Below are 15962 nucleotides of genomic sequence, written 5' to 3'. Positions count from 1 at the left end.
GGTGCAGTGCAGGTCCTGGCTGGGAGGACCGGAGCCCTAGTCCCCGCTGCCCCCCGGGGGACTGTGTGGACGGGGCCTAACTTCCAGGTTCGCTGTGCTGCCGGAGAGGGTGGCGCACGACCCGGGTTACCACTGCTGAGAACCCGCACGGCCCGGGGCAGCCGCCTGCAGACGGCCTGGTGCGCGGCTCTGCTCCGTCTGGGGCCGTGGGGAGCACAAGGGTGGGACCCGGGCCTCCGGCTGCAGCCCCGAGGGACCATGCTGGGCCTGGAGCCCTGTCCGCGTGCGTTCCCTGCCTTGGCGGCTCGGGGTCAGGCTCAAGGCCAGACGCAGGGCCCCGGGGCGCGTGGGGCGCGTGGGGCCTGGGCCCTGGGGTGTTTGCAAGGGCAGGGCGCATGGCCTTGTCCTGGCTGCCTCAGACCCACCTGCCCGCCCAGGGTGGCTCCTCCTCCCAGAGGCCTGAGCAGCCCCCAGGGAGCTTGGATGACCTCGGCCTGCCGGGACTGGTGGCTGGTGGGGGCACCGCTGCCAGGAGCCGTCAGCCCAAGCCCCCAGGCCCCAGCTCCCCCGGCCAGGGCTGTGCCACCTGTGTGGGCGGCCAACCCCCCTCGTCCAGTCGTGGGGGAACCTGCACTGGGCGGCGAGTGCGCGGCCCGGTCCCCGTCGGTCCCTGTGAGCTGCGGGTCACCAGGGGCTTCCCCACTAGCACAAAGGGTTGTCCTGACCCCGGGACCCGCTAGCAGGTCGTGACCCTGAGGATCGAGGGAACAGTTGGATTTTCTTCCTGAGGGAACAGGATGCCTGCTGGTTGCTGGGCCAGACGCAGAGCCCGAGCCCCTGCCTCCCCTGGACGTGCTGACCCAGGGGCGGGGGTGGACCTGCCCTGGGGAGACCCCGGCCGGCCAGCCCAGCCCCCTCCTCTGCCCAGCTGGGGAGGCCCCGGGCAGCTTTGATCCAGCCTGCAGGCCTGCGGGAGGAGGGGCTCCGGTTACGCGCCTCTCCCGCCAGAGTGGGCCCTGCCCTGCCCCGCCCCGCCCCCGTGACCCTCTGGCCAGTGTCTTCTGTGCTCCCGGGCCTTGGCCCCTCCCCGCCCCCTCCGCTTGCCCCTGCCCTGCGCTGACCACAGAGGGGCCCGGCAGGGGAGGGGCCGGCGCCACATGCAGACCGGCTCCACGCTGGAGAGGCTCCGACCTAACCCAGCCCCTGGCGCTGGGGTGTCCCGACCAAGCTTCTGCCCTGGGCTCCCCCCTCGGGGGCTGGGGAGAGCCCCGGGGAGCAGCCAGGGGCCCGGGAAGGTAGATGCCTTCAGGGAGGAGGCTCGGCAGGGCCTGAGGAGGGCCTGGTGGTCACGTCCCCCAGCCCCCGGCCTGGCGGTCCCCATGCTGGCCCCGAGGCCACTCCTGCTGCTGCTGCTCCTCGTGCTTGGGCCGACCTCGGGGGCCAGCCTGCCGCCGGGACCCAGGAGCCATCCGGGTGTGTGCCCCAACCAGCTCAGCCCCAACCTGTGGGTGGATGCCCAGAGCACCTGTGAGCGTGAGTGCGTTGGCGACCAGGTAAGCGCAGCCCCCGCCCCCCGCCCTGGGGGGTCAGACCAGCCCAGGGGAAGCCCAGACCCCACCCAGAGGGGGACCCCAGCAGCTGCACTGGGCCCCAGCCTGGGAGTCGGCTCCCCGCTCGGGCTCCTCACACTCTGCTGCGGGGGGGCCCCGGGGCACCCCCGGTCTTGGCCTTCACGGGTTTGAAGATGAAGAGCCCCCGTCACTCCCCAACGTGCTGACCCCCACCGGGGACCAGCAGCTGTTCTCAGGACCAGTGGGGTGGAGGGGGGGGGCCGCCCCTGGACCTGAGCCTGCAGCCCTGCCCTGCGGCCCGTGGGCCCCCCGCCCCACCCCCCCGCCTTGGAGTCCCCATCTGTGCCATGAGAGCTGCTCTGTGGGGGGACGACCCTATGCTTCAGAGCTTCCGTGACGCGCACACCTGACGGTCCGCAGAGTAGCTATAGTGGACGGTAGAGGACGGGAGGGGAGTTCCCGCAAACCTGCCCAGCTCTCTGTAGGGGAGGCGGGGGGGCGGGGGCAGCAGGGGCGCAGCCTTGCTCCCCGGGGGCGCACACTGAGCCACTCCCCCCACCCCCAGGACTGCGCCGCTGCCGAAAAGTGTTGCACCAACGTGTGCGGGCTGCAGAGCTGCGTGGCGGCGCGCTTCCCCGACGGTGGCCCCACCGCGCCCGCGCCGCCCGCCTCCTGCGAGGGCTTCACGTGCCCCCAGCAGGGCTCCGACTGCGACATCTGGGACGGGCAGCCCGTGTGCCGCTGCCGGGACCGCTGTGAAAAGGAGCCCAGCTTCACCTGTGCCTCGGACGGCCTCACCTACTACAACCGCTGCTACATGGACGCCGAGGCCTGCCTGCGTGGCCTCCGCCTGCGCGTCGTGCCCTGCAAGCACGTGCTCAGCTGGCCGCCCAGCAGCCCGGGGCCACCCGAGACCACGGCCCGCCCACCGCCCGGGGCTGCGCCCGTGCCGCCAGCGCTCTACAGCAGCCCTGCCCCGCAGGCTGTGTTCGAGGGCGGCACGGCCAGCCTGCACTGCGACGTCAGCGGCCGCCCGCCGCCCGCCGTGACCTGGGAGAAGCAGAGCGACCAGCGGGAGACCCTCATCATGCGGCCGGACCAGATGTACGGCAACGTGGTGGTGACGAGCATCGGGCAGCTGGTGCTGTACAACGCGCGACCCGAGGACGCCGGCCTCTACACCTGCACCGCCCGCAATGCCGCCGGCCTGCTGCGCGCCGACTTCCCGCTGTCCGTGGTGCGGCGCGACGCAGCCCGGGACACGGCGCCCACACCCTCTGCCCCAGCCGAGTGCCTGCCCGACCCGCGGGCCTGCGCCGGCGCACCCTCTGGCCTGGTCCTCTGGCACTTCGACCCACAGCGCGGGGGCTGTATGACCTTCCCTGTGTGCGGCTGCGACGGCGGCGGCCGGGGCTTCGAGACGTACGAGGCGTGCCAGCAGGCCTGTGCCCGGGGCCCTGGCGACGCCTGCGTGCTGCCCGCCGTGCAGGGCCGCTGCCAGGGCCGGGAGGCGCGCTGGGCCTATAGCCCGCTGCTGCAGCAGTGCCACCCGTTCGTGTACGGCGGCTGTGAGGGCAACGGCAACAACTTTGAGAGCCGTGCGAGCTGCGAGGACGCCTGCCCCGTGCCGCGCACGCCGCCCTGCCGGGCCTGCCGCCTGCGGAGCAAGCTGGCACTGAGCCTGTGCCGCAGCGACTTCGCCATCGTGGGGCGGCTCACCGAGGTGCTGGAGGAGCCTGACATGGGGGGCGGCGGCATCGCCCGCGTGGCCCTGGACGAGGTGCTCAAGGATGACAAGATGGGCCTCAGGTTCTTGGGCACCAAGTACCTGGAGGTGACGCTCAGCGGCATGGACTGGACCTGCCCCTGCCCCAACGTGACGGCCGGCGACGGCCTGCTCGTCATCATGGGGGAGGTGCGAGACGGTGTGGCCGTGCTGGATGCAGGCAGCTACATCCGCGCCGCGAGCGAGAAGCGCATCAAGAAGATCTCAGAGCTGCTGGAGAAGAAGGCCTGCGAGCTGCTGAATCGCTTCCAGGACTAGCCCCCCGCACCCCCGCACCCCCACCCCCTCGCTTGTGTCCGCCCCGCCCACCCCACCCCACCCCCTGAATAAAGCCTGTGTTCTCCAGACCTCGTGGCCTAAGGTGCCTGTCCTCCCGGGGGACCCTTACCCCACTCGCCTTCCCTCCAGCTGGTCTCCCTCCAGCTGGTCTCCAGCTGGTCACCACACACACCGGCCGTCCCCTCCTTAGGGACCTCCTGTTTCCCCGCAGGAGCGCGAACCATGACCCAAGCCTTGACCCATCTGACACAGGCACCACCTCTTGTGGCAGGATTGCCAGGCGGTCCGCTCAGCCCTGCCCCAGCCGCGCCTCAGTCCTCTACCCTCCTCTGTCCCCCGAGCCGGGCAGCGTGGTCCAGGAGGCCCCCAAGCCCTCACCCCACAGGCCACACCTCTCCTGCCCCGGGTACAGAACCCTCGGAGACAGCCTGCCCGCCTAACACCACGGGGACTGGTCCCACAGGACACAGGGTTGACACTGGCAGCGAGCAGCAGAAAACACTTTATTCCCAGGTTCTGAGCAGCCCTGTGGCCTCCGGCCAAGAGCCCCCAGACTGGTCCAGGCCACCCCTCATGGCCCAGCCCTGGGAGGCAGGGGCTGGCATCTGGGTTTGTTCCAGGGGGACCCCGTGGAGACACAAACATGCGAGAGAAGGAGAGAGTTACTCTTTCCGGAATATCAAGCACTTGTTGTTGGCCGGCATGTCCACCTAGGGGAGAGGCTTTGGCTGGAGCAGCTGACCTGGTCCCCTGGAAGTCGCCGGTGTCCCCCAGCCCTTCCCACCTACCATCCTCTCCAGCAGGAGGCCACTGGCTTGGCCCAGGTCCTCCAGGAGGGCTGTGTCCCGCAGCCCCCACTCAGGGTTCCTGCGGTGGGGAGGAGGCGGAGGAGATCGACCGTGGAGTTGGGGACGGGGGCGGTCGCCCAGCGCCTCCCCCCCACACCAGCCAGCCACCCCCAGCTCTGACCTGCATCTAAGAGTTAGATCAAAATCCACGTTACTCTGCGGAGTGATTCTCCCGTTGACGGCATAGGGCTGCGGAGATGGGAACACGGCTCTGCCCGCCACCCACAGACATGGGGTCAGCCATTCCTCAGACGACACACAGGCAGTTTTGCACACACAGCACCCAGAGAACGAAAAGGACGCACCCCTCCCTGCCCCCAAGATGGGGGACAGCTGAGGATCAGCTGGTGAGCCAAGGGGGTGCAGAGAGACAGGCAGGTGACCAGGGCCATGTTCAAGAAGCATGACCTTGGGTGCGGTTTAAAGACAGGCAGGGGACAAGGCCACTGAGACAAGGAGACCCAACGGAGGGAGTCCAGGAAGGAGGACGGCCGGGAGGGCCAGGACCCGGTCAGGGCCCACCCGCGGGGGAGGCCCCCAGTCTCTGGCAGGAGCACTCACCCCATAGGTGATCAGCAGCGCCTTGGGCTTGAGCAGATGTCCCGCGGCTCTGAAGAGCCCCTGGGGGTGAGGGAGGCGCCGTCGGTCTCGCACCTGACCCCGCGGGCCCGCCGCCCCCTCCCCTGCACCAAGGGGGTGCCCGCGATCAGGGGGGCTCGCCCCGCCCCCGCCCCGCGGACCTCCGTGCAGCTCAGGGGGCTGATGTGGATCATGTTGATGCAGAGCAGCAGGTCCAGCGACTGCGGCAGGATCCCGCCCCAGTGCTCCCAGTCCCAGGTCACGTCCAGGTACAGCGGGGCCTTCACGTTGGACAGCCCCTGGGCCCGGGTGGTGGCCGAGATGCTGCGGGAGGGGCCACACGGTTGGGGCGGGCCCTGCCCCCCGCACGCCCCCGCCCCCGCGCCCGCGCCCCGCCGCACCTGTCCAGGCAGCGCTGGTCCACGTCGGACGGCTGCCACTCGGCGTGGGGGAAGGCCCGCGCGAAGTGGGCCGCGTGCTGGCCGGAGCCCGAGGCCACCTCGAGCACGCGGACGCCGCGCTGCGCCGGGTCCATGTACTGCCGTAGCACGCGCAGGATGGGCTCCTTGTTCCGTTCGGCCGCCGCCGCCACCAGCATCGCAGCAGCTCCGCCGGCCCGCCGGTAGCCGCAGTCCGACACCCCGAGACCCGCCGGGAGCCGTGAGCCGACGCCGCGCGGCCCGCCGGGAGTCGTAGTCCGGCGCCGCGCGGCCCGCCGGGAGTCGTAGTCCGGCTCCGCGAGGCCTGCTGGGAACTTAAAGGGCCCGCAGCCCCGGGGGGCGCGCCGGGCCGTGTGCTGGGGGCGCTGGCTTACGGGTGACCGTCGGCTCCGCACCCAGGGGCCCACGGACGCCCCGGTATCTTCAGGGCGCGTGTCATTCTCCCTTTCTCTGAAACCACTTCGTTGGCTCAGCACCGAAATGGGTGTTTCGTCGTTTCTGGTTTTCTTTCCTTTTGAAATCGGTGTCGTTAGTTCAAATTAGTTTGTTGAGATAAGGAGAATGAAAGAAAAAAGTAAAGAAAACTGATGCGCCGCCCGGGAATCGAACCCGGGTCGCAAGAATGGGAATCTTGCATGATACCACTACACCAGCGGCGCTGTTAGCAATCAGGGCGCCCCCGAGACCTAAGGGATTGTGATGCAACCGCTCCGCGCGCAGAAGCACCATGGCGCATGCGCGCTGCTCCGCGGGGAGGCCGCCGGGACGCCTGGCAGTCGGCCGGCGCGGACGGAGGCGGGGCGGGGGCGGGAGCGCCGGGTCCGCGTTCGGGAGCGGAGACTAGAGGTGTCGGTTGGGCCTCCAGCACTACAGAGCACGGAGCGGAGGTAGGGGGTAGGCTGGATTCGCGCCTGCGCGTTGGAAACCATGACAACCCCGGGCGGTCGGAGGCGGTGGGGCTTGGCCACCGCCGGGTTCCTGGTAGGCGGGGCTTTTCGCTGGGGGCGTGGCCGCGACCGGGTACCGGGTGGGCGGGGTTTAGCTGGGGGCGGGGCGGAGGCGGGCCTGCAGCGGGGACCCCGTGGGGCTCGGGGCTTCCCCGTGACTCCGAGTTGACCGGCGCTAGCCCAGGCTTCGGGGACGTCGTGAGGGGGTCGGTGACCCGCGGATCAAGCCGGGACCCTATCTGATGTCCAGGGGTGCTTCCTGTTGTCAGCCTCGGGCCCCTGTGTCCCAGGCCCTGCCGTGCAGGCTGGGGGCTAGCTTACCTGCCCTGTGCGGTCCTTCAAGGAGCCCCCCTGACCCGACGTCCCTCTGGCCGGAGCTCAGAGGATGGGCCCGCCGCAGGCTTAGCCGTGATCGCCGGGGAGGGGCCGGGGTGTGGGCTGGGGCGGGCGAGGGGGGCGGGCTTGCAGCGCAGGGTGGGGAGGTGGTGTAGGCTTGGCTGGTCTGGACGGGCCTCCCCCTCCAGGCGTCCCCGGCACTGTGCACCTGACCACCCTACCGTGGGCTTTCCGTTTCCCAGCCCAGAGCTTCCTTGCATGAATCACGTTGTGCTTCCCTCCACCTGGTGTGTCGGCGGGGCCGGGAGTTCCCTGTACCCTTCGACCTGCGGAGGCTGTGAGCAGCCTGTGCGGTGGTTCCGAACAAGCCCCTTGCCCCCTTACCTGGGTTCACACCGACCACATGACTCTCGGAGCTTGTGGGCTGGTGATCAGAAGGGTGCACACCCCGCCCAGCACCAGCGCCTTGGTCAACCATGGGGCCTCTGCAGAAGCCCGAGGTGCAGGGGTTTGGGAGCCTCGGGTGGGAACACGTGGAGGTGCCGGGAGGGGCGGGTCTGGAAGCTCGACGCCCCTTTCCCACCCCCCAGCCCCCCCATGGATGTCTTTCATCTGCTGTTGCCAAGTCGATGAACCAGGAAACCTAAGTGAGGTGTTCCCCCGACGTCTGTGAGCCGTCCCAGCAAATTTTTTTTTAAATTTTTTTTTTTTTTTTTTTTTTTTATTTATGATAGTCACAGAGAGAGAGAGAGAGAGGCAGAGACACAGGCAGAGGGAGAAGCAGGCTCCATGCACCGGGAGCCCAACGTGGGATTCGATCCCGGGTCTCCAGGATCGCGCCCTGGGCCAAAGGCAGGCGCCAAACCGCTGCGCCACCCAGGGATCCCCACCGTCCCAGCAAATTACGGCCGGAGAAGGGGGTCGTGAGAACCCCGACTTACAGCTGGGGGGCCAGCAGCAGGCTGACAGCCTGGACCTGTGGGTGGCCTCTGAGGTGGGGGTGGGCTCGTGGGACAAGGCCCTCAGTCCCGGGGCCTGCCCTTGAGCAGTGTCAGGACTGAGTGAAATCGTAGGATGCCCGCTGGGTGCCCGCGGAGGAGGAGGATGGCTGGCTGCGGACACCCCACGCGTCGGTGCCCGTGTTGTGTGCACAGTGTTGCTCTACTTTACCTCAGGCTCAAACCCAATGGGCCGGTCTCCTGCTCCCGGGTCCTATGGCCCTGCCTCGGGCCTCGGGCGAGACCTACATACTCAGCAGGTCTCCTCCCCTGCTCCGCCCCCCCCCCCAGCACTTGCCACATTTTGGTCACTGTGGGCTGGACGCTGCGCGAGCTACCCACGCACAACACGCCCCCCCAAGCTCAGCCAGAGAAGCCTGGCCCTCGGTGTCTGCAGTGTGTGAGTACTTGCACACGCGTGTGACTACTTGTACACACATTTTCCAGATGTCTGTCGGACTCTGGGAGGGCCAGGGACTCGCAGTGAACTTGCGACAGTGGGCGCCTGGGAATGTCTCCCCCCCCCCCCCCCACGGCCTGTGCTGCATGGCCTCCTGGAGTTTTTCTCCTGAGGGGAAGCCCAGCTCCCATGCAGCCCTCCGGAGCCTCCTCCAGCCCTGTGTGCAGGGTACTGGCCGGGCCACCTCCAGTGAGTGTCCACCCGCACCGTGAGCACACAGGAGCTCCCCTGCCCGGCTGCCCACGGCCACTGCGCCTCATTCGCTGGCTTCCTACAGCTGCCGTGACAAAGCGCCCCAAACCTAGTGGTTTGAAACAACAGAAGTTTATTTCCCCATACTTCTGGAGACCAGAAGTGCAAGATAAAGTGGTCTGCTCCCTCCCAAGGTCCTCCAGGAAGACGCTCTGTCACCGTGTGCAGCTGCTGGAGGCTGCAGGCACTGTCCAGCCTGTGGCCACCTCTGCGTCCACTATCACCTAGTCTTCTCTGTACCTGTGTCCAAACATCCCCCTCATTTCTCCTTCAAAGACACGTTACTGGAGTTAGGGCCCATGCTGGTCCAGGATGGCCTTATCATGAAACCTTGCCTGAGTTACATCTGCAAAGACCTTTATTCTGAATAAGGTCACATTCTGAGGTCCCCAGTAGACGTATTTTTGGAGCCACCACTCAACCTAGCGCACTTGGGTTTGGGAATGGTGAAGCAATCCCTGAAGACGGCAGCGGGAGCCCGCAGCCGCACCTTTCCTTAGGGTCCGCTGGCCCCCCCTCCACTGGCAGAGGCCGGTCCTCCAGTCTGGGTTGCTGAGGGCGTGGATTTCAGAAGGAGAAACTTAGAATGAAACCACTTTCTTCTCTCTCAGATAGGGTTTTAGTGTCGTATTCAGAAAGACAGGAAAACACTATTTTTATTATGATAATTGGGGTCTGGGACACCAAGGCCTTTTCTCACCCTGCCTGCCTCTCTTCCTGCTTGCCTGGGGCGGGGGAGGGGGAGGCCCCACCCCCAGGTCCCTGCTCCAGCTCGGGGTTAGGTTCCCAATCTTCCCAATCTCTCCAGCCGTGGGGAAGCCTACTGGCTCCTGCAGGGGCTTCATGACCAACCTGCCTTCCAGGGCTCTGTAGTGTGGGGAAGGTCAGACCCCCAGGCCAGGGTGTGACCCAGGAGGCGTGCTGCGGGAAGGCCCTTCTGGGGGAGAGGGCCGTCACTGTCTGCACCCCCCTTCCTCCTCCATCAGCTATCCCGTGGACCCCTGGGCATGTGCGCACCCCCACATTCCTCCCACTTGCCAGCATCACTGGTGCTCAGTTGCTTCTCCCCTGAGCTCAGGGCTCTGGACCCAACCTTTTTTTTCTTATGAGGATTTTACTCATGAGAGACACAGAGAGAGGCAGACACAGGGGAAGCAGGCTTCCTGCAGGGAACCTGATATGGGACTTGAACCCAGGACTCTGGGACCAGACCCTGACCCGAAGGTAGACCCACCCAGGCGTCCTTGGATCCAACCTTTGACCTTACGCCTGGCCTGCAGGCAGGGCCTGTTCGCCCATCCCGGGCCCTAGTCTTGTCCTGGAGGCCCCTGCAGGCCCGGGGCTGTGCCCGAGGGAGCAGGTGCTCTCAGAGCTTTTGTCACCTTGGGGGCCCTTCCGTCTGCGCCTCTCCTCCTGGGGGCGTGGGAGCTGGAGCCGCGCTCAAGGCCAAGGGCCAGCACAGGTGAGCCGAGGCAGTGCTGCGCCCTGCCGGGGGGCCTGCTCAGGCCAGCACTCGCCGTACGTGCTTTTTGCCTGGGGGGCAGCCCTCACTCCCCTCAGGCTGGAAGGCCTGCCCCAGCCCAGCCCCACTGCAAGCCCGCGGAGGAGGAGCTGAGCAGGCCTGGGGACCGCCCCCACTCGGTGCCTGGGGAGCGCTGGGGAGGGACACTGCCCCGGGCGGTGGGGAGGGAGTTCTTCCTGCCGTCACGCCCCGCCCCCCTGCGCAATCTGCTCGCGGCGTGGGGGGAGCCGGGCTGCTTGGGCCCCGGGACCCCACGGCGCCCTGGGGCACAGCTCGCAGACGGGGCCGGGCCCCGTGGACGCGGCGGCGCGGGAGCGGATCGCAGAGCCCCACTGTGGGTGGGCCGCTTCCTGGGGCGCCGGTGGGCATGGTAAGGACCGGACGCGACCAGATGCTGGACGAGGAGCGGCCTCCGTGGAGCCCAAGGGGGTATCGGGCCCACAGGCCCCGGGGGCGCCGCTCGGGAGGGCACCGCCTCCGGGGCCGCCGGGTGGGCGCTCAGCTCCCGGACCTGCGGCGAGCGCGGCTCCCCCCGCCCGGCCCCGCCCGCCGCAGGGCCCGCCCCCGGCTCCCTGGCCCCGCCCCCGGTGCGGGCCCTGCGCGTGGGGCGCCGGGAGCGCGGCCCCAGCGCCGCCCGAGCCGCGGGCCCTTTAAGGGCCGGGGGGCGTGTAGCGGGCCCGCCCCTCCCGCCGCGCCGGCCGCCCGTTAAAGGGGCCGCGCCCCGGGCCCCGCAGAGCGGAGCGCGGGCGGAGGGCAGGGCAGGGCGCGCAGCGGCGAGCGCGGGCGGCGGCCCCTCCGCACCATGTACACCATCAGCAAAGGGCCCAGCAAGCTGGTGGCGCAGCGCCGCACAGGTGCGCGGGCGGGGCGCGGGGGCGCGGGGGGCGCGGGGGGCGCGGCGGCGGCTGACGCGCCGGGTGCCCGCAGGTCCCCCGCAGCAGCAAGTGGACAGCCGGCTCGGCGAGCTCCTGAAATGCCGGCAGCCCGCGCCACCGACCCCCCCGGCCCCGCGGGCGCAGCCGCCGGGACCCTGGCCCCTGTCGAGGTGAGACGCGCGGGCGGCCGCCGGGGACTGAGCGGTTGACCTTGGGGAAGGTTCGCGGAGACCCGCCACATGCGCGGGGCGGGCGCGGGGCGGGGCGTGTGACCCCGCCTGCGAGGGCGGCTCGGGGCTGCGGGCCGCGGGCCGCGGGCCCCGTCGCACCTGGTACCTGGCCTCCCGGCGGGCGGCACAGCACGAGGCCCCGCTCCACTCTGGCCCCTGGGACGGCGGAGCCCGAGCGCGGAGGCGGCGGAGCGGCTCCCGGACCGGAGGACTCCACGCGGCCGACTCCCGTGCCCCGGGCGACCTTGGGCGGCGAGGCCACGGCTGGAGGCGAGCTGCCCGGGAAGGCGGGAGCAAAACCTCCCAGGGTGCTGGCCCGAAGGCCGCCTGGCTCCCGCCCCGCGGGAGGCTGCCAGCCCCGGCCTTGCCCAGCCTGCCTTGCCCAGCCTGCGGAGGGAGCAAGTGCACGTGGCTCCCCCCTCCCGCCCCCCCCCCCGCCCAGGCACCGCCCTCCTGTGCCCTTCACCCAGAGCACCCTGGCTGCCACGGGAGGCCTCCCACGGATGCTGGGGCCTCGCGGGAACATGCAGCCTCCGGCCTTAGGAGTCTCAGTCCTGGCCAATTTGGCCTCCACGTGACCTTGACGGGGAGGTCAACGGCCCCCATCCCCCGGAGCTGAGCCGGTTCCTTTTTTGTTTCAGTTCTGGACCTTTGGTTTCACTTTCCGCATCTCCTGGACCCGGGGCTTTCTTCCAGGCCCACAAGGCCTGAGGCCTCCCGGGCTAGGCTGTGGGCGGGGGAGCAGATAGGGCTGCCGGCTCAGGGCCCCTGACTCAGCGCTGAGGAGGGCGCTGAGGAGGGCGCGGGTGATGGGGCCTGCGGGGGTGGGTGGGGGCAGCCTGTGGGGATCTTTCTGGGCTGAGGCCCTTACCCCGGGACCTTCTGCTGGGGGCATGTGGACATTTTGAGGCTGCATCCTAGTGATGGGAACGTTCTAGGCCAATCACAGGTGTGCCCTGGGGAGACAGGTGAGCAGGGCCTCCGGGGCAGCTCCTGAGACCCAGGCTGTGCTAAAATATTGTCTTGTGATTTCGGCTTTGGTGCTCACGGCTGCCCCACTGCCCAGCAGAGCAAAGCACACTTAGGTGTAGAGCCACCACGGCTCACCCGGGCAGAGAACCCGGGAGCAGAGTGGTCCAGGGTGCCCCCCACCCTCTCACCTGGAGAAGCACAGCACCTCCCTCTACAGAGTCCCGTTGCTGATGAAATCAGGGTGTATCCGTGGCAGGGTTGGGGAGTGCCAGGGAAGCACATGCGTAGAGCTCCTAAGGCCCCCAGGAGCCTCGCCTGCCCTCTCCGCTGGCCCTTAGCCAGTTGGACACACTGCAGCCTGCCAGGTCGGGAGGGTGCCCACAAGCCCGGCCTACGGGAGTGCAAGGCCCAGCCTGCCGCAGTGCTGTGCGCCCGGGGGCCTTCTGCGCCTCCCTGGGGCGTGAACAGACACCCCTTCCCTCTGAGGTCACACCCTCCTCCGGGGCTGCCCCCTCCCAGCCCCAGTGGCCTTGAAAAGACCCTGCTGGGAGGCCAAAGCGGCCAGTGGGTCCTCCCTCCCCCCTGAGCCTTCCCAGGGGGCCACCCTCCAAAAGGGCTCCACCCGCTTTCCTATCCACCTTCTCTAGTTTTTCCTCGGTAGTGGTTTTTTACTACCCAGCACCCCTCACCCTGACTTGCTCATGAGAGGGGGTGTCTGGGCCCCCGCTGCATCCCCCACACCTGGTGCCTGGTGCACTTTTAGGTGCTCCGGCCAAGCAGCTGACCTGCTAATTACGCAGGCTGGGGTTGTGGCTCAGCGGCTCTTGCTCCCAGCGTGGGACAGCAGAGGATAGTGGAGGTCATGTCCATTGCTGGGAAGAAGATAAAATGGCGCCGTGTGACACCCCCCCCCCCCCCCCGCCCCACGGTCAGGAGAGCAGGTCCGGGAGGTGGCCTGGGAGCTCTAGTCATGGGCCTTGAGGTCGGGCAGGTGTGCAGTTCAGTTCTGGGACTACTGCCCATTTACAGCATGTGACTTTGGGCGGGTCACTTCCCTGCTGAGCTCAGGGCCCTGGGCTGGGAATGGGTGGGCCGTTTACCTTAGGGGTCAGAGAGGAGGCCGAGTGCGAGGATGCCCAAATGGGTGCTGACCAGGGACACCAAGCCTGCCTCCAGGCAGCCTCCCTGAGCGGGCACAGTGTGGCCTTCAGCCACAGGTGCACACTTGAGCCAGTGCCCTTGAATCCAGAGGGCCCTGGAGGATCCTTTATGGGTTAGGGGGTGCCTGCCTGCTGGGGCCCCTGCTCAGCCGGGTCAGGCCGCCACCTTGGTCCCCGTGATGCACAGCCCATGGCTGCAATTCCCTTTTGTTCACCCTTTTTGATGTCCAGCCTGCACTTTGGTGGAGTCTGCCGGCTGGGGGGCGGGGGGCAGGCAAGGGCTGTCCGAGCTGAGGACAAAGCTGCCCACCCTCCGGTGGGTGCAGCCTGAGTGGAGCCCCCCCCTCCCCATTTTCTCCGCTGGCCTGGAGCTGGCGGGAGGTGCCCCTCAAGACACTCCTCTTTATTTTAGTGCCCCTCTCAGCCAAGGAGGACCCCCGAGCGGCGGTGGGGCACCTGAGCCCAGGAAGGCGAGCAGGCCGGCGGGACCGCGAGTGCCTGGCGGAGTGGCACGTGCAGCCCAGGACTCCCGGCTCCCACCTCCTGCTGTAGGTGTGGGCCCCGTTCCCTCCACGGCCCCATCCTGGGCTTTGTGTGTGCAGGGCTAGGCTGCTGCCGCCAGCAGGGACAGCCCATCGCTGCCCTGGGACCCCCCACCCCCCCCACTGCCCTCTGATCCTTGACACAGGCCCAGCGGCTCCCTGGACATCCCATCTCCTCACTCGGCATTCCCACCCCCTGGGCAAGAGTGTGGCCTCGTCTGGGACCTGCAGGGATGGGCTGGGGTTGAAGTCACAGCTTCCCCACTCAGTGGCGAAGTGCTGTCTGGTCAGACCATCACCTAGGGCTCGTCCCCATGGAGCCTGAGGCAGCCAGGAAGCGGGAAGGGTACAGATGGCCTGTTTCTTGTTTGGGTCCTTCCACACTGGGGACGTTGGTGAGATGGAGAAGCTTCTGTGGGGGGAGAAGATGGCCTCGAATTGTGCTTGGCCAATTGTGGTTGGGTCGGAGTGGTCCGGTTGTAGCTCATACCAGAACATGGGTTGCTGGAGGCCTGGCTGGTCCTGAGGAGGTGGGGTGCAGGTGCAGTAGGGGTGCCCGAGAGACCCGTGGAGGAGCACCTGTGTGCCTTGAGCATGGAGCCCTGCTGGGGGTCTGGACACAGGGCCGGTGTGAATCAAGCTGCCCAGGGCTTGGGCCTGCAGGAGAGAGGCCTCGGCCACCACTGCAGCAGCAGCTGCCTTGAAGTTCAAGGAAGTGCCCAGGCTGGGCCTGGCCTGGCATGGTGGGCGGGGGGGGGGGGGGGGGGGGCTGAAGCTGCTCTTGGAGCTTTGCCAGGCATCACCAGGGCATAGGACAGTTGCTGACCAGCTCGTCCTCCGCAGTTCGGGGCCAAGGCTTGTGTTTAACCGGGTGAACGGCCGGCGGCCCCCTGCCACGTCTCCGTCCCTTGAGGGAGCCCAAGAGACCTACACACTGGCCCATGAGGAAAACGTCCGGTTTGTGTCCGAAGGTAGTGTCGAGGCCTGAGGCTGGGGCCTGGGGCCTGTTCCTCTTCCCCACTGTGACCTGATTCAAAGTAACTGGAGGTCTTGGCTCTTCCTAAGCCATCCCCCTGTGTGTCCCATGACGGTCCGGTGGGCTTCCTACTCCCACTTCCTGGCTGGGGTCCAGGGTGGCCACCCAGCCCTGGGCGGGAGACAGGATACTGGGGGCCTGGCTCAGCCCGACTGCCCTCTCCCCACAGCTTGGCAGCAAGTGGAGCAGCAGCTGGGCAGTGGCCCCACTGGCCATAGTGGGCCCAGGCCTGTGCAGTACGTGGAGAAGACCCCCAACCCCCGGCTGCAGAGTGAGCCCTCCCCTGCTCTCAGGGAGTCCCCTCCACTCCCTCCAACCCTGACCAGACCGCTGGGTTCTAGCCCTAGGGGGTTGGGGAGGGCCCTTGAACTTGACCTGCTTTTTCCTACTGCTTGCTACCTCAGGGTCTGGGTGAGGGGCCTGTGGTCAGCTCCAAGGGGGAGATGCTGAGTGATGCGGGAGGCGGCATCACTGCCCAGCCCTCTACTCTGCCCACAGACTTTGTGCCCATTGACCTGGACGAGTGGTGGGCGCAGCAGTTCCTGGCCAGGATCACGAACTGCTCCTAGCTGCCTTGTGAGGAATGCTGCCGTGCAGGGCTCAGCCCTGCCCAGGGGCAGACCCCTCGCCAGGAGAAGACCGTGGCGCCCCGTTTTGCCGCCGAGGCAGGCCGCGCTTCACCCCAAGTCTGGCCAGGAGCCGGCCACACCTGAAGTGCCAGCATTCGGACTTTTGCACCTGCTGAGCCCCTGGACGAGCTGTGCCACGCTGCCGGGGGCCGAATCTGACCTCAATTCTGCTCACTGTGCCCAGGGACCAGCCCCTGCGGCCGGCAGGGAGGAGCTGTAGGCTAATAAAGTTGAAAAACTGCCCTTGTGAGTGGCCTTTCCTTGGCGCGTGGGGGTTAAGGTCCGCGTGAGCTAGGCCGCGCCTCCTTGCCTCGGGGCTGCCGCTCCGCCCAGCTCCGGCCTCCCGGGGCCCGCCGGCCGCGGCCTCTCCTCGGGCTGCCCGGTGCGCCCAGCCTGGTCCCCGGCTCCGCATCCGCCAGCGCGGGGAGGGCCCCGGGGCGCAGAATCGGGGTTCGGGCCTCCCCGCCGCCCAGGCCGGTGGGGCGCGGAGCAGAGCGCGG

At 68.2% G+C, this 15962-nt stretch overlaps 3 protein-coding genes and 1 non-coding gene across 10 annotated transcripts; 2 read left to right on the top strand and 2 right to left on the bottom strand.

Annotated features, from left to right (window-relative positions):
- Positions 1 to 59: 59 nt before the first annotated feature.
- On the top strand, positions 60 to 3693 carry WFIKKN1 (WAP, follistatin/kazal, immunoglobulin, kunitz and netrin domain containing 1). Its single transcript, XM_025417161.3, has 2 exons — positions 60 to 1553; positions 2137 to 3693. The coding sequence occupies exons 1-2, from the start codon at positions 1158 to 1160 to the stop codon at positions 3613 to 3615; spliced, it is 1875 nt and encodes a 624-aa protein (XP_025272946.1). The 5' UTR covers positions 60 to 1157; the 3' UTR covers positions 3616 to 3693.
- Positions 3694 to 4120: 427 nt separating this feature from the next.
- Positions 4121 to 5757, bottom strand: METTL26 (methyltransferase like 26). The gene is made up of 6 exons (XM_025417165.3): positions 5465 to 5757; positions 5225 to 5387; positions 5046 to 5105; positions 4606 to 4673; positions 4425 to 4503; positions 4121 to 4346 (listed from the first exon to the last, which is right to left on the bottom strand). The coding sequence occupies exons 1-6, from the start codon at positions 5659 to 5661 to the stop codon at positions 4299 to 4301; spliced, it is 615 nt and encodes a 204-aa protein (XP_025272950.1). The 5' UTR covers positions 5662 to 5757; the 3' UTR covers positions 4121 to 4298.
- A 334-nt stretch (positions 5758 to 6091) lies between these two features.
- Positions 6092 to 6162, bottom strand: TRNAG-CCC (transfer RNA glycine (anticodon CCC)). Its single transcript has one exon. It is a non-coding gene; the product is annotated as a tRNA-Gly (tRNA).
- Positions 6163 to 6222: 60 nt separating this feature from the next.
- MCRIP2 (MAPK regulated corepressor interacting protein 2) lies at positions 6223 to 15705 on the top strand. 7 transcript variants are annotated; one of them, XR_007411327.1, is made up of 5 exons: positions 6223 to 6484; positions 13668 to 13803; positions 13944 to 14143; positions 14641 to 14768; positions 15003 to 15015. XR_007411327.1 is itself a non-coding variant. In XM_049111590.1 (5 exons), the coding sequence occupies exons 1-5, from the start codon at positions 6238 to 6240 to the stop codon at positions 15400 to 15402; spliced, it is 684 nt and encodes a 227-aa protein (XP_048967547.1). In that variant the 5' UTR covers positions 6223 to 6237; the 3' UTR covers positions 15403 to 15705. The 7 variants fall into 7 exon arrangements, 5 of the variants coding, with proteins under 5 accessions (XP_048967547.1, XP_025272954.1, XP_025272952.1 ...); XM_049111590.1 differs by lacking the exon at positions 13944 to 14143 and adding an exon at positions 15332 to 15705 and having other exon boundaries at positions 15003 to 15104; XR_007411328.1 differs by lacking the exons at positions 6223 to 6484; positions 15003 to 15015 and adding exons at positions 10704 to 10872; positions 10946 to 11063.
- The last annotated feature ends 257 nt before the right edge of the window (positions 15706 to 15962 follow it).

The sequence above is a fragment of the Canis lupus genome, chromosome 6 (assembly GCF_003254725.2).
Source record: "Canis lupus dingo isolate Sandy chromosome 6, ASM325472v2, whole genome shotgun sequence".
Taxonomy (NCBI): Eukaryota; Metazoa; Chordata; class Mammalia; order Carnivora; family Canidae; genus Canis; species Canis lupus.
This window is presented reverse-complemented; position numbering and strand designations above follow the sequence as displayed.

Coding starts and splice junctions, on each gene's coding strand:
- WFIKKN1 (XM_025417161.3), top strand. CDS start 1,158: ATGCAGACCGGCTCCACGCTGGAGAGGCTCCGACCTAACCCAGCCCCT. Junction 1,554..2,136: donor GTGAGTGCGTTGGCGACCAG/GTAAGCGCAGCC, acceptor CCCCACCCCCAG/GACTGCGCCGCTGCCGAAAA.
- METTL26 (XM_025417165.3), bottom strand. CDS start 5,661: ATGCTGGTGGCGGCGGCGGCCGAACGGAACAAGGAGCCCATCCTGCGC. Junction 4,504..4,605: donor GATCTAACTCTTAGATGCAG/GTCAGAGCTGGG, acceptor TCCCCACCGCAG/GAACCCTGAGTGGGGGCTGC. Junction 4,347..4,424: donor GCCTCCTGCTGGAGAGGATG/GTAGGTGGGAAG, acceptor CCTCTCCCCTAG/GTGGACATGCCGGCCAACAA.
- MCRIP2 (XM_049111590.1), top strand. CDS start 6,238: ATGCGCGCTGCTCCGCGGGGAGGCCGCCGGGACGCCTGGCAGTCGGCC. Junction 6,485..13,667: donor TGGCCACCGCCGGGTTCCTG/GTAGGCGGGGCT, acceptor TCTTTATTTTAG/TGCCCCTCTCAGCCAAGGAG. Junction 15,105..15,331: donor CCCCAACCCCCGGCTGCAGA/GTGAGCCCTCCC, acceptor CTCTGCCCACAG/ACTTTGTGCCCATTGACCTG.